At 34.9% G+C, this 17596-nt stretch overlaps 1 protein-coding gene across 1 annotated transcript; it reads right to left on the reverse strand.

Annotated features, from left to right (window-relative positions):
- Positions 1 to 12055: 12055 nt before the first annotated feature.
- Positions 12056 to 14920, reverse strand: LOC149777240 (uncharacterized). The gene is made up of 2 exons (XM_089941388.1): positions 14221 to 14920; positions 12056 to 12501 (listed from the first exon to the last, which is right to left on the reverse strand). Exons 1-2 carry the CDS (start codon positions 14918 to 14920, stop codon positions 12056 to 12058), a joined length of 1146 nt encoding a protein of 381 aa, XP_089797514.1.
- Between the last annotated feature and the right edge of the window lie 2676 nt (positions 14921 to 17596).

Raw genomic sequence — 17596 nt, forward strand, 5'->3', positions numbered from 1 at the left:
GGTGAAACGTGAAAAATCAGTCTGAAATTGATGAATATCAGCCATGGGGTTATTTGTCTATTTTTGACGCATAGTGTCCCTTTAAGGACTTTGTAGTTGACGAAGTAGACAAGGTTAATGTTGTGCTTTTAATCCCGTTTTTCATTCACTGTTTTGAAACGTGTTTATTCGTTGTTGATGTTTTTGTTTATAAAATGTTAAACGGGGTCACTGTAAACCACTTTTCAAGAGAGAAATTTGGACCGCACAATAAACCTTTATCTATTTATCAATTATATTTTTTGAGTCTTTGTTAATAACGTTTATTTTTTAAGGAATATTCATAATTGTAAAAAGTAAGTTACAGTATGTACATTTTTGGTTGAAATGACTTTGCAAGTATTTGGAAAATGGCCTGGTTCAACAGGAGAAATGAAGGATTCTGCTGAATTCTTGATGATTAGTTCCATCTAGTCATAGGGGCCCGGAGTAGTCTAAAGCGCTCACCGTTACGGATCACTGCCATCTCACCGCTGAGAGGGTTACGATCTCGGGCTCAGCCAATGTGGGTACGTGAGAAAACTGGCCAATAGCTTTTCGTGGGTCGGTGGTTCTTTCCGGGGTATTCTTGGGTTCTTCTTCCACCGTTGGTACTGGTCGCCGTGTATAGCCTATCTTGTGCTGAAAAAATGCGTTAAACCTCATAACAACAACAACAACCAACTTCCTTACATGCACATTTCAAGTAAAAATTTATACAAAAAAACATTCTTAATGAGAAATGTATTAAATTTTAAAGCTTAATGATTCAACCAATCAGCTGTGAAAAAACATATAGTCCTTTTAATAGTGTTAGAGATTAGAGTAAGTTATCATTTTCTGACATTACAGGCCGTGATGGCAAGCAAGATAGAAAATGATAAATGGCGGAGAGTAACTTCTTGGACTTAAATTCTAACTAATTATCCAAATTTTAAAAACGTTTTAAGTTCCAGATTTGAGCAGAAATTCCTACGCTAATTCAACTTTATAGCCGGTCAGGGAGAATATCAGTTGTATCCATTTTTACACGAATGCTTAGTACTTTAACACGTTAAAGTGTATAGAAGAGAAAATTCAAACGATTATATTTCATTTCATGTATTATCAGTTGCACATTAGATTCCAAGGCTGTATCGAATGTTATAACTGCCTTGAACCCCATGCACCCTAAGCTGAAGGCGAAGAGGGGCGTAATAGTGAGGTGGGATATAGGGTTTTAAGACGGCCAGGGCCTTCCGTTAATAAAAAAAAACTGACATAATGAATGTATTACATTATAAACATGATCAAAATGTATTTGCTGAACTTAATCTCATGACGTCCATTATTTGACTATGCCGATGGTTGTTTTGCTACTTGTAGCAGTTACATCCCTTTGGCTGAACAACTCGTAGTTGCATGCCTTAAGCCGAAAAATCGTGCCAAATGGCTGACAAATCAGTTTTATTTATACTCCAGCGCTGTATTATCGCGGGCACTCTATTATCGCGGCAAACAGGATTTCCCGAATAATTTTGAACCCGTGCCGTCTATCAGTTATTTACAGATGTAAAGATGTAGTCAGGAAGGACGCAAATCTGTCAAAGCACAATAACCTGAAAAAATTCAACATTTTTGGTAATTGTACATTGGAAAAAACAATGAACATACCTTTAGTAAACTGCATGCAGTTCCATTTATTATCATATACGAAACTGATAAATTAAGGACCCTTGCTGGCGGAGTGGTCTAAGGCTTTCGCCTTAGCAGATTACTAGCACATTTAAGTTCTGTCCACGTTAGTTGAATTTCTGCTCGAACAACCTTTTAATGTGCGAAAGCTTGCCAGTAACTTCCTGAGGTTCGATAGTTCTTTCCAGTGTCTTCCTATGTTTTTCCTCAACCAAATATTAAGTCGTCATGTGTAGTCTATCATGTACTGAGAAATGGCGTTAAACCCCACAACTTCGAAGCAAACTAATAAAATAAACCCGACAGTCTCCTGTATATAATAATTATTTCATGCTTTATATATCTGCACTGCAGCTTTTGAAGTCGAAGTTGTCCAACATTTTTGCTTGACCTAGTTTGGTATTGAGAGTTACGTGACTTATTTTCGCACTGATGTCAAAATGGTATTACTTGGTTCTGGCTTTGTCGGAGTTCTTAAACCTTGTTAGATTCATTTTTAACCGAAATGCTCGATTTTATATCTTGATAAATGACCCAATCATAGTCCAGGACTTTTCGATATTGACGTCTCATCTCGATTGCATCACAAGAAAGATGGGTCATATTTATCAATTCTATTGCAAGCCTAGACTCGCGCGTGCAACCCCTTCCCCCATAAAAAAACACAAAAACAACGTTATTTCTTTGGCAACATATAGCGAATTGTTTCAAACACGTTTGTATTAAGTGTTTGTCAGTTTAGTAAAGTTTAAAATACTTTTTTGTTTCTAACGTTGTAAACAATATTATTAACAAAGCTTTAAACCTGCGGATTGGCGTCAACCCGTTACTCCTTCCTTTCCCATTCTACGTCTAAGATCATTTGTTTTCTTTAGAAAGACAGTCTTTGCCTACTATCCAAATCTGATAACAACGATGTACTCTTGTTTTAAACAAAATGTATCCCTCCTCAAAGTAAATAAACATAAAACACTACAGCAAATGTATAACTTGCTGGTTTGTTTTGATAAAGTCTACCAATGTTGTTGTCTACAATATTTCAATCTTAGAACAGAATGGAAACTAAACTTGTTTTGGTAATACATTTACAATTGTATCTTCTCCCATTTGGAATCGAATGATTTCACTTCAAGTTCGAATTTGTAATAAATTTTATTACCTGTAGTTGTTGTTTCATTTTTAAAACATTGGGACAACATTATTTATTTATTGTGCAAAATTGTTTTTGATTCAATAATTGTAAATGCTGTTAGTGTCTTGCGGTAAGTCTAAAGTGTAAACAAATTCGCATATATAGTTTTATGAAAGGCATGTCTATCATTATCGTAAACTTGATATGCCTAAAACCTTTCATATAATTCTATTTTCAGACATGTTGCCTCATTTACAATGCATTGTTTAGATAAAAGTTGCATTATATTTATTATCAACCGAATTTTTTTCATTTTAATCTGAGACGATACTGAACCCTTTTAGAAATAAAGCATACAAAATTAAATATCTTTTAACAGGGAGTGTGACAACAAAAGACCGTTGAACCATTCGGGTTAAGTATACTGCGTTTTGATTTTATAACGTACACGGAAGAGCTTAGGAATAAATTAGCAATAAATATTTATTAGTATGTTCAATCAAAGTCATCGTTTTCAGTATTATTGCTTCAATGTAATATTAGAGAACACTTTTGCTGTAGCTGCGGGTGATGATGATGATGATGACGACGACGATGACGATGATGATGATTATGATGATGATGAAACGTTGCTGAATATAATGGTACAGTGTATATGGCTGTATCAACCAGCACTCTACCCTGTCGGTGTAACGGCAAATTCATTGAAAGGAGGACGTGTCCACTGATACAGACTGATCCCTATCGTCTTTTTACAATCTCAAATGCGGCCCCGAATGGCCGAGTGGTCTAAAGCGCTCACCGTTACAGATCACTATCATCTCACCTCTGTCTGCGTGGGTTCAAGTCTCGGGCTCGGCCAGTGTGGGTATGTGAGAAAGCTTGCCAGTAGCTTCTCTTGGGTCGGTGGTTCTTTCCGGAGTTTTCCCGGGCTATTCCTCCACCATTAATACTGGCCGCCATGTATAGCCTATCTTGTGCTAAAAAAATGGCGTGAAACCCTATAACAACAACAAAAATAATCTCAGATCACTCAATCACATGCATCACTTTAACAAATACTACCTGATGGCGCTGCTCTGAAATGACTAGCATCAAAATCGAAATTGAAGAGCAATCGTCGATATCCCACCAAAATATATTTTTTGGGGTCCGTTTTGCAAGAAAAAAGAGAGGGGAAAGAGTTATCAAAAGTATATATTATTAATTTCTTTGGAGCAAATTGTGTATAGAAATCCACGACATACAAACTGAGAAAAGGATAATAATATATCGACAAGAAAATGCGCTGCAGTACTGGAGTAAGTATAGACTTAGTATAGCCTAATCCGTTCTGCGAATTCTCCTTTGTGCATGTAGCAAACTACTCGTTGCATTTAAACATACAACAAATTAAAAGGTAATCAGTTGTTTTTTTTTTAAACAGTAAGAGTACTTTCTTGTATAAGACAGCTTAAACAAATTTTATAACGAAATATGCTGTTAACAGCATTAAATTCTTAACAAGATTTCTCGGGATTTTCTGTACATTCCTCATTCACGGAAATTACCGAGGTACTAGTATCATGAAAAGGAACTGTGATACGTACCACCTCAAACAGATACTGCGGCAAACCGGTATACCGGTAATACCGCGCATCTCTATTCGTTATGTTAGCATGACTTACACAGATAATACAGTTTATCAATTCATGGAATCGACATTCTTCTTTCGAAGCCCTATATTTAAAAAAGGAGCACGCAGTGTCGCCCGCCAACAAGTGAAAAGCGTGAAGCAGAAAGAAATCGTATTAAATAAATCATCCAATATACCCAGCAATAACTATAATTATTTGTGTGGGCGATAGTAAATAAATAAATAAATATATAAACAAATAAATAAATAAATACAACTATCATCAGCTATGCATGGATAACAGCTATTATTACTTTTACCAGGTCCATATTGTAATATCTAAAATCTAACTGCTCTAGGTAATTTTATTTTGTAACAGAAAACCATAGAGTCCAACTGGTCTGTAAGTTTCAAATTTTATAAAAATAATATCCCTACTGTTTAATTGGTCCAGTAATTGTAATTTTAAAATACCATCGAGTCTAACTGGTCAGTGATATTAATTGGCAGCCCACTCCCCCAACCCTCCCAAGCAGCCTCCCCTAAAAAAAAAATATAAACAAAAACAAAACAACAAACGATCAGAACAAATTATAGTGATGAAAGTTATCCAGTCTCATTCAATTGCCATATTGTCAAAAACTCTCAAACTGTATACTTACAAACTAAGTTTGTTTCAATCGAGTTTGCAACGTTTTATTGCTATTTTCACTAGTTTAGTTTTTTCGCGCATGGTTGAAGCTGTGCATGTTTCTCCTGTCTTTTTGCTTATTTCGTATTAAATGATTTTTGTTAAGTCTATCGAATCTATAAACAATTAAATAGGAGAGATTCAGAAGGTAAAGAACAATAGTTTATATTTGCAATAAAATCCAGATTCTGATGACTATGGTTTTATCTCATGGCATTTTCATCGATTGCATGTATGCACCGAATATACACTGAATGATGCACATCTAAAGTTTTTCTCCAAAATATTGCCAGCCATATGGTGATTATTTTTAATGTACTGACTAATTGCTAGCTCTTTTCAAATTAATCATCCCCTGGAAACTCGCCTTAGGTGCCGTCCCGAAACTCGCATGTATTCGGTGGCCTAGTGATTAGAGCGTCCGCCTCGGCTGCGGGTGTCGTGGGTTCGATCCTCGGCCGAGTCATACCATAGACATACAAATGGTACTAACAGCTGCCTCGCTTGGCGCTCAGCATTAAGAGGTTAGTGTTAGGACTGGTCTGCCTGGTGTCAGGATAATGTGACTGGGTGGGACATCGTGCTACATGTCTGCAGCATGATGCCCCAGTGCTAGACATTCCTATAAACTGCCAAACTGCAGACATCGCAGCGATATGACTGGAAAATTGTTAAAGCTACGTTAAAAATCCAAAATAACACACACACACACACACACACACACAACAATATGATCTATAACCATAGCATAGCAAGACATGGCCACAACAAGAAGGCCTACAAGCACATTGACATGATATACAGTCATAAAGTAATATGCTTAACAACAACGACAAGACACACAGTTACATCAAGACGACCTACAACCACAACGACACGATATACAGTCATAAAGTAATATGCTTAACAACAACGACAAGACACACAGTTACATCAAGACGGCCTACAACAACAACGACACGATATACAGTCATAAAGTAACATGCTTAACAACAACGACAAGACACACAGTTACATCAAGACGACCTACAACCACAACGACATGATATGCAGTCATAAAGTAATATGCTTAACAACAACGACAAGACACACAGTTACATCAAGACGGCCTACAACCACAACGACACGATATACAGTCATAAAGTAACATGCTTAACAACAAAGAAAGACACACAGTTACATCAAGACGGCCTACAACCACAACGACACGATATACAGTCATAAAGTAATATGCTTAACAACAACGACAAGACACACAGTTACATCAAGAAGGCCTACAACAACAACGTCTAGACATTTGTTTAGTCATAAATTTGCCTGTGTGATTTGAACAAAGTTGTTGTTATTGCTCTTATCAGTTTTTGTTTTTCTAGCTTCCTGTTGGCTTTTCGTTTGCTTTAAATGTTACCTGCATCTTTAGTTTGAATCACATACTCTGTTGTAATGTCTTATATTTTAGTTGATAACATACATTTTGGTCCTGTCTCCAACCTAATAAAAATAACAAGCTACTTCCACCTTTTTTATGCAGCTTTAGAGTCAGGTGATAACATTATATTTTGTTTATCCTCTTAAAAGTTTGTATCATAATGTTGCAACTTGTATCATAATTTTAAAAATGGTGTCATAATTTTGCCCATTTCTGGTAAAACATTTTTATTTCCCCAAACTATATATTATAACAGATTATATTGTATTTTATCTATTTCAAAATTATGTTTGATGAATTGTATTTTCATAAATTATTTGTGTATTTTATTATTCAGCTGCTTTTGATGAATCTGTTATTTGGCAAATGCTTGAAAATTGTTGTTGTTGTTATTATTATTATTATTATTATTATTATTATTACTATTGTTGTTATTGTTATTATTATTATTATTATTATTAAGTAACAGAATTGGCATTTGTTATTTTGTCATTATTCTAATTATAAAATTCAGTCTCATTGGAAGAAGAATGTCAAACACTTGACTCACAACTTGAAAATAAATTAGGTTTCACAGACGAAGGCAAAGCCTACTTACATGATAGGAAAGAATAATTAGAAGTTTATATTGTAAATGGCATATACAAAAATAACTGGATAACATATAACTTACAATGATCTGGATAAAAGGGATTCAGAACAACATATAAATAATTGTCAATGTTCTGTCAGCTAATATACCAAAGTCATTGTCAAATGTAGTAGTATTAGGAATGGCATCCTTCATGAGTATGTTTCTTGTATTGATAATGTAAATCGAGAACGTCCAACCTGTTTGGCTGGGGGTCAAAACACATAAACAGATAAAATGTTTAAATTCGCGGGCCGTATGAGCAAGAACAGTTCCTTATCGCCAGTTAAGCCTACTACTTAATATGCACATCTTCAAAAGCATTGCCTACATTGCCGGACACACGATGTGAAAGACTGGGCAGCATGCGGCCCGCGTGCAGCGGGTTGGACAAGCCTGATACCAATGAATTACAGAGCTGAAAAAGGATTACTTAAGAACTAGTGGAATTAAATACTTAACGAAATTTTCTATTTTAGTATAGGATTTATAATTGCATCATTTTGTTCTAGCTTAGTAATTTTTTAAAACAAAATCATTGGAGGAAACAAATTAGAGCGTCGATATTAAAAATTAATTGGATAAAGAATGCAGTTTAAAGAAAAGAAAACACTCCACATGGCCTCATGAGTGTCGAAACAAAGAATATAATGAATTAATTGTTGCTGTAGGGGAATTTGTTCTCTTGCGTTATCGTGACATACTTTGTAATCAAGTTTGAATTTGTTCTCTTGCGTTATCTTCGTAATCTGGTATTGAAGATTTGTTGCAGACTGTCTATCAGTTGATGGTATTTCACTATTTGCAGGGTAGGTATTTATAACATTTTTTTAATTCCCAGATTGATTTCATTCGATGACGTTAGCAAATTGTTTCAAGGTTAATTATGATTTGTGTGTGTTTATCCCCATAATCACTGGGTTAAAGAAGATATACAATGATCACCGACCGCCTAGATTGAATCGAGATACATTGCTGTTAACGTGTTTATTATAACTATAAGCTTGTTCGGCTAAAAAAGTTTTTTCTTCAAACAACTTTTACAGCATCTTGAGTAGTTGAAACAGACTGTGTGTAAGTTGTATGATTTAAATGTTTTACTTGAGCACTTATGATAAATTTATTTTGGTAATAATTATGATAACGTTGTACTCATGATCTCTTATTTAAATCATCGTTGTAAATATTTCAAGTAATACTATCACAACCGTTTACTGGTCTGCATGTAACAGAATTAGTTTCTGTTAATTATATTTGTAGTTCATTATTTATTTATCTAATCAAAATTTATCGTGACAATATTTGTGACTAAAACGACATCATTCTGACTAAAACGTCTACTTACCTTGGCCAATATTTTACCCTAAAGCCTGCGTAATTGGGGGGTTTTGGTTTGTAATTAATGACTTTACCTGGTCTGAATTTATGTAGAAAAAGTGTTTATGTTGGATTCCAGACTATAAATTTACTTACCTCAACGTATCGATTTTGGATTATTGATCATGTTACGGATAGGTAACTTAGTACGTTCTTATGTCTTGATATTAGCCCATGATGATTATTTTCATTTGGAGGGTTTTAGTCAATCAGTTTTTAATTATAAACGTTGAAACTGTTGGTCTAGCGTTTTTATTTGGAGGGCTGGTGACCTCTGTGTTTGTTATTAATTGGAAGATTTGGTGTCTGCTTTTTTAATTTCCTTATATACTGATTGCCTGCCGTTGATATTTTCTTTCTTAACTGTGCGTTTGGTAGTCGAGTTTTCGTTTTCTTCTTCTCAGTTTTGTTGAATAGTAAGATGGGTGAGCAAGTGTTTATATTGTTTCCTGTATTGTAGTTTGGGTACCGTAGGTTGTTTTTAAAACCATAGATCTGATTGTTTGTAGCTTAATGTTTTTATTATTATTATTATTATTATTATTATTAATATTATTATTTCTTGGCTATGATAGATGGTGGCATATTCTTTGAAGAGTCTGGTTAATTGATGGGTGGGTGGTGAGTAGCTAATCGTGACGGCATAAACTTAAAGATGACGGTATGACTTTGAGAGAAAATAAATGCGATAATCTTTGATTTTATTTTTTTCAATTTTTTTTTAAAAAAGATTTTAAAAAATTCTTTTACAACGATGCATCTTTGTTTTTCTGTGCATGGGTTACATGAAATATTTAGCTTCTCTCTCCTCTTGTTAGTAATATGTTTTTTTTTTTTTTCTTTTCTTCAAAATCACGTGTTAGTGACCATTTCGTATCCCGTACCATAGCTCACCAGCTCAGTTCTGTATGTTAGGTTGTTAAGTGTTGGGTTGTTAAAAAAAATCGTTGCCTGTAATTAGATGGAACTTTATCCCAGTGTCAATCCTATCTGTCCACCCTTAATAAAAGTTTATGTGATCGGCGTGTTTGCGTATGCGTGTATTTTTATGAAAGTATCCGTGTATGAATGAAACAAAAACAAAATATACACTAGACATTCTATGCTACATAGCAAATATAAGTATATGATATGTCCTCGCTCACTTGTACGTGTAACAAGGGAGCCGCGGTAGATCAGTTGGTGGAGTGTCTGACATGTAATCAAAGGGTTGCGGTTTTAAATTCGATCAGGCTAGGTCGGATCGACTGCCTCGATGTGTCTTTTGGAACGGCACATAATTTATTTCTTTGGGATGATAAATGTCTTGTTTTATTATTTTGCTTTTTAAATGCTTTTTTATTGTAAAATGTATCTTCTGTGTTTAATGCTGGTCTACTTTGACGTTATACCGATCGACTAATTGGGTAAACTCTGTCCTCCCCAAAAAAAAGATTTCGTAGATATGAGTTTCGGTTGCGTAGTGTTTTCTTTATTTTGGTGGGGGAAAAACACTGGGTGGCTGATTGTTTCTTATTATAGAAATTAGAAGATAGGAGGGTGAGTGGCTTAAGTTTAAAATGAGAAAATGAAAAAGCAGAGGACGGCAGAAGCCCATGACTCAGGATATTCTACGGTATCAGGTTTTATAGTCAGGGTTTTTGCATTGCGCCTTGCTTTCGAAAGTGATTTCAAGGAGTAGAAATAATCCTGGTTGTCGTATTGCTTTACTGGTTACAAACTGTTCGTGACTGGAGTTTAGGTAAAAAAGGAAAGCTGCCGGTCGAAACTGATTAAATTCAGAAGAAATCAGAGTACAACAAGGTTGAAGATTCTAAATGTATCCAAAATTTCGATCAAGCAGGTTTTGTCCTCTGACGTCATATACTTATCAGTTAGATCAGATAACTATATTTAGCTGTGACATTCAAGGTCATCCAACGAGTGTGATCAAAGACGACAAGAACCCTAGAAGTATGTACTTTATGACCATTTCATTGATTCCAATTCAAACTGGCTCTTCCAAGGTCATCCAACAAGTGCGATCAAAGACGTCTAGAACCCTAGAAGTATGTACTTTATGAACCATCTCACTGATTCTAACTCAAACTGGCCCTTTCAAGGTCACTCTCACCACCAGGGGTGTGACATATGACGTCAGTAAAACATGTTAAATAGATGGAACCAAAGTGGCCTTGAAACTATTGACATGACTTACGATAGGTGTAACGGGATATGCAATGTTAAAAATATGAATAGGATTAATATTGTGGGCATGTATGAGCTCAGTATGAACGGTAATGTGAAGCGCACTGATACCTAATGACCAACATTCAGACCTACTAACTAATAAATGTGTTAAATCACAATATATTTACACGATCCCCGAGCACCATATCGTGTAGGATTTGATAAGTATTTGGTTGATATAATAATGATCTAATTATAGCAGCGGAGAGGGTGCGACCTCAATAAGACGTTTCGCGGTAAACGAGACACGCATACTTTTTAAAAAACACAAACGACAGCTGTAAAGAAACAAAAAAGCTAACCAAATTAGAGAAACTTCGGTAAGTTAGAGGCTTCGGTTTGGCGGTATTGGCTTTTTATTTTCCTTTTCGAAGGATGCTATTATTTTAAAAAATTGACGTTCCAGCAAAAGGTTTGTTCACCCTCTCTGCTGCAGTTCTCATTCAAAAGTTATGTTTTGTGAGATTCATGAGTAGAATTGTCATTTATTTATATTAATTGCGCTGAAATTGCTGAGCTGAATTATTTGTTCTAAACAGAAAGTACTTAATTAGATTATTATGAACTTATTCAATGACTTGAAACGGAGAGAGAGAGAGAGTCTATTGTCGTTAATTTCATTGAATTATCGTAGAACTGTCAAGAACATTTGTGGCATTCAAATTTAGATCGATTTCTCTTGAACAAGACAAAAATAACATTTGGATATTAGAACAGGGATTGTTCTGTGGTGATAGCAAATAAACATATTACAACTTTCATTCGGAATACCTTCGGAGCCTTTCCGGATTACTATGAAACTGATAGTACATTTAGAAATTCTAGGAATTCACAGATAAGTAATTTTAATTATTTCATTTTGCTTGTCTTTGTATTTAGGAAAATACATTTGTATTTTGGGTTATAGAATATTTGTTGGAGTTTTCGTTTTCTTGTCACGTGGTTAAAGACCCTATGACGTAATAAATTTTGCGAGACAAAAATGTACTTCCTGAGAATTTGATTTCTTTTTATCACTCTTATCCCTTGATTACATTGCCATTCAGATTTCCCACCCCATTGAAATGTGCCCACTACCGTTTGGGGTTATCGAATTTATTGTAGTAACATTAAATGGAGAGAAATTTCAAACTGATTTTAGAACGAGTTACGATGTTGGAGTAGAGTTGTTGAAATAGGCGCCAATGACTTGACTGTCCAAGGTAGAGAACATTTAAATAATTACTTTATTACAGTAATTTATTTTTACCCCATAACATTTATGAAGAAGAGCCACTGGCTTGGTCTGAGACTAAAAGTGTCATGGAGAACGTGGAATAATACTGTCCACGTATCCCAGCTCCTTCCTTATGAAGCAAGTCTCGTGCCCAGACTTCATCTCCAACACCTAGTTCAACAAGCATATTACAGGGACTTCCAACAGTAGCAGTATTAAAAGTGTACACTACAACACGGCACAATGGCGACCCATTTTTGACAACCTCTACGTCTGGAGTATGGTATCCTCCTGACGAAATTGTCATCAATACGAGATATAACCCTGCAACTGGCGCACGGAATATTCCGCTATTTCTGTCATATCCGTTTCCCAGATTAAGATAAATATCATCGAACACGATAGGCTGACGATTGGCAAAGTGTCGTAGGTCATCAGAAAACCTTTCGCTGAATGCGGTGTACATAGACACCGACTTTCGTATCTTTCCTGAAAAGAAATAGAGAAAACAATAAAGAATACATAGATTTTACAATGTTAAAATAGTTATATATGAGAAAGATAGTAATGCAATTTTGAAAGGACGATAATTTTTTGGACGGGACATTGCGGGTAAAATTTGGAACAAGGTTGATCAGGGACATGAGAAAGTGCCCAAGGATTCAGGTAGAACACTAAAATACATTGATTATGTACTCTAGCTTATAGTTCAGTGGAAACGTTCAGAAAAGTTAGATGACATCAAGTCGTAACATCATTGTGTCATGAACGGATAACAGAAACCGAAAATTGAAACAAAAACAAATATTCTTGACAAAAGAAAAGAATATAGCTAAAACATTGTGTACTGCGTAAAAGGTAAAGGAATTTACTTTGTTAAAGAAAAAAAAAAGAAAGAAAATGAAACATCAGTCCGTGATTTAAACATTTCATATAACCACGAGAAAGAAATAACAAGAAAATTATGTTACTAAAATATTGTTAGATTCACGAATATTTTAGTCACTTATTATTTGTTTTAGAAAACAGTTGAATAACTCAAACAAGAGTTTTATGAAATGCTATAGGAGTATAGATACCAACACTTGTTTTCTCTTTGATTCATATTGTATATCTCATTTGAGATGGAACTCTTAATAGTAGTTAATATTTTTTGATTGCAATGCAAAGATTGCCGTTTCATATTTTTTGTTCTCATGCATGTGTTCAAACAGTTGTAATTGTTATTGATAGTTGAAAATTATCGTTTTCATGCCCTATATATTCTGAAGAAAAGAAAATGTTCTCTTTTAATGATCATTTCCTATCTCTATTGCAAACATAACATTTTGTCGTAGATAACGCCATACTTGTATATTGCTTTCATTTTCGTACAGATCATCTAGCGGCTGCCAGATATTCTTTCAAAAATATCTCAAGATTTGAGTTAGTTTAAAATGTGATAACTAACAGGTTAATATTTAATTTTAAACCTTCCAAGCAAACTTAATACAGAAATTCCGACAGAGACACATAGAAGTCTGTCAGACATGCTTAATACAGATTTTCACACAGAGACTCACAAACCTCACAGGCATATTTGATACCATATTTAAAACAGTGACATAAAAACCTTCTATGCATTATTATTACAGACGTTCTGACAGAAACACATGCAACCCATCCAGGCATAGTTAAAAAAGAATTTTACATAGAGACACACACAAACCTTCCTGTCATACTTAACACATAATTTCAGACAGATACACAAACAAACCTTCCATGCAAACTTAATACAGAATTTCACAGTCACAGGCGAACCCTTCCTTATATATTTAATACAGAATTTGTGACGCAGACACACACACAACCCTTCCAAGCATACTTAATGCAGAATTTCATCCACACAGACAACACACAAACCACCCATGCATGCTTAATAAAAATTACATAGAGACTCACAATCCTTCCGGGCGAACATAAAACAGAATTGCAGACAGAGACACACAAACTTTCCATGAGTACAAAAGGAAATAATTTTACACAGAGTCAAATACAAACCTTCCAGGAATGCTTAATACAGAGTTTCAAATACACACACACACACACACACACACACATCCACACATACATACACAAACATTCCAGGCATGCATAATGCAAAATTTCAATTTTACGTATCCAACGAAGATAAAACAGAAATGAGGAATGGGGATGATAAATGTATACCTTTATTGCCATTAGCAAATGCAGAATGTCCACCAACAGTTCTCTTTGATTGCACTCTGCCATTCATCAGTTCCTTTTTGTGTTTAATATTAATTTTGCGAACATGTCTTCTCTCTATTTTACGTTTATTTTCACGATTGTATGCTTCCTCTGGTCTGTCTTTGCTTTCATTCTTGTAATCATAACCTAGTTCCATTCCAGCTTCATCTTTTTGATCATATTCTTTCTCCTTTCCGTTTTGCCTTCGAGTAGTGGGATCAAGTTTATACACAGATTCCTCATCCATAGGTATAAAACCACATTTGATATGTCCTTTTATATGTACGATTTTACCCTGTCGTTTAAATACTCGAAACTCTAATTCTTTCTGAGTCATTAACAGTTTCTTTTGTACGACTCGCATCATACCTTGTTCATGCTGAATTGACTTAATCTGTTCTTTTATTAGGGACCGATCCTTTTGAGCGCTGTGTATCATTTCTAGGTCATCTTTGAATCGATCTAGTTCTTTCACTATATCAATGAATTTCTCCCTTAAGTCGCTCGCCAGAGCTTGATTATTCTCTTCTCTTTTGAGTCTCGTCTGCTCCTTTCTCTGAGAATTCTTTCTCTTTGGCACTTCATGGTTCCAAAGGAAATCCTGCACAATACGTTTTAGCTCTGCATGCTTTTCCTTTAGCTTCTTCATTTCCGAAGACATTTCTAGCACACGTTGAACTAAATCACTTCCCAGGTTCTCTTTTAAAATATTTCTTGTAGACTGCGTTCTTGCACAGGGGCAGAATGTTGAGGTCAGAACTAATGCAAATAATACAAGAGTCATCTTTTCCTAAGTCCAACAGGTTCAATCCGTGACAAAAGAAACTCGATTAGTATCGTTATTTTGTCGCTTTGTTAAACGAGGGCATTCGGACACTATGTCTCAAACTGTACTCGACAAATGAATATTTAGTGATTGCATCCTTAATACGTAATCTGCACAGAATTTAGTCAGCAGTGACCAAGAATAAATCTATTAAAAATTAAATCAGTATGTCAGTCCCGTACTAAAATTTTCTTCTTGCCCAGAACAAATTCTTACACAATTAAATATTATAGAAATATACAAGTTTTAACGATCAATACTTTATGGCATTAAAGGTTGTTTTCCGGACCTTATTCTGTGACCATTTTAACACTAGTGAGAATTAATTGGAAATAGAGACCCACCTACTCTTCCTCTTGTTAGACCTTGTCAACCGTCAAGACGAGGAGCTAGGTTCTACAAGCTTGTAAATAAATACAAATAAACTTTCAGCCGACCGCAGATGCGATCTACTTGCCCAGTCGACCATGTAAGACAATAAGTTATAGCCTTTTGAGTAAGTTATATTTTGACGTGACGGTTGTTGATTGTTCAAAAAATGATTGCTTTATATAATTTGTCATAAGTGGTACAAGTCTGTTGATTGGTGAGATCAAATGATATTTTAAATTTATTCTTAACAGATGCAGCATATACTTTTATTGCTGAATCAGCGATTTTTCTTTTCCGCATTGAAAATTATTTGATGTGTATTTACGTTGCGATCCCTTTCATGGTGTCACTATACATTAAATGGTAAACTCAGTAATGTTGGAGATGATTCGTTAAGTATACCAACCATTAATTTATTAGTGTTAGATGTGCTTACACTGCTTATTTTTAAAACGTGAAACGGTAATTAAGAAATATGAAAAATATTTCACATAATTATTTCCCGCATTTAGCTTTCAAATATAATTAAATATTCAAATAATTTGTTAATATAACAAGACCAGTCGCATCGTGGAATCACAGTATGGATACATAATTTGCTTTCAACCTTAACCCTAGTGATTAGAGATCTTTCCCATTTCATCGTGTCAGACAGCTATAAGTCACAAAGTGGCAAAATAAGATAAGAAGTCTGGGTCAATAGATGCCGCATTGTACAATTCAGATGAGTGTTATGTTACAATGACACTTAAAGTCAAAGTACGAAGAAAACAATTGCGAATGCAATTTTTTTACCGATTACTGCTGCAGATTTTTTACATATATCATAGATTTTACAGTTCTAGCTGTCAGACCTTATATTATTTATGTAACTTTTTCGTACACTAAACCACTCAGGTAGACACACAAAATGATGATTTGACTTTTCTTGTAAAAATTATTTGTTTCAAAAATGGAACAAAGTTACCTACGTTCAATTTAGCATTTTTCAGGAGGTGAAAGAAAAATAGTGCATGAGTTTAACGTGAAAGCGACAATGACGGTAACAAAACATATCTTATATTCGTTTACAAGTTTAGTTGGGATGAAAGTATGATCAATGCATGTTGTATTGTAAACTAGAATACAAGAAAAGACCAACTGTTGGTGTTTGAAAAGTTGAAACTTCAATATAGATATACTATAATTCTGTTGAAATATATGTATAGAGCATGAACTACTAACAGGTATGTGCCCGAGTTACAAAGAGAACTGGCCCGCATGAATACATGAATATACACAAACAATTAAGCAGCAAAGATCCCGTGTGACCTGAGTTTGTATGAATGGCCACACCAATCGTTGAGATTATTTTTATGAGGCCGCATCAATTTGTAATCGTCTGCTCTTCAGTGTATCATGGATTCGGCAACGTTTCATTTTCACCTTGAGTTGCAGCTCCATATCTCAATCTGTCTTGCTGTCCTTCATACTGCCTCACCTGTTGCTTGATTCCGTCTCACCTTTCACTGAGGCGCCCATTGTCTCTCCTGTTTCCCTTGTTACTTGTCTCTTTCTCCGTTAATGTTTGTCCTTTGTTTAATCCTCAGGCACTTTTTGAATGGGCTGCTTGTTTATGAAGGATTATGTGACCTTATTCTAATAATGCCTTTGTTCGGGTAGTACCCTTTTTCTCGGCCCAGGAGGTGCTCCACCGTCTGTAACAAATACATCGCGTTGTGGAGTCGATAATTGATCGAAAGACTGGTGAATGAACTGCTTTATACGCTCCAAGTGCGGACTTAATGGAAAATACCCCTCTGATTCATTACCGGAAAGAAACCATACTTGTTTTCAATTAAAGTAAAAAGAAAGAGCATGCCATACATGTTTGATGAAAAATGACAAACTAACCAGCACCGTTTTACATCAACATTATTTTAAAAAAGATAATTGCTACTAACTCAGTCATAAACCAAAATAAGGATGAAAATTGGTGGATTATTGTTAGTATCTCCCTCTTCATGTGCAACTGAGAAATATCAACCAAGATGAACAAATTTTCCGCTGCGATTATTTCGTTTCTGGCAAATCTGTCACACCCAAGAACGTTCATATTTTTCATAAGACAGGCGTGACACAAAATTATTAACTTATATT

Source organism: Sinohyriopsis cumingii, chromosome 18 (genome assembly GCF_028554795.1).
Source record: "Sinohyriopsis cumingii isolate HCF-2022 chromosome 18, ASM2855479v2, whole genome shotgun sequence".
Lineage (NCBI taxonomy): Eukaryota > Metazoa > Mollusca > Bivalvia > Unionida > Unionidae > Sinohyriopsis > Sinohyriopsis cumingii.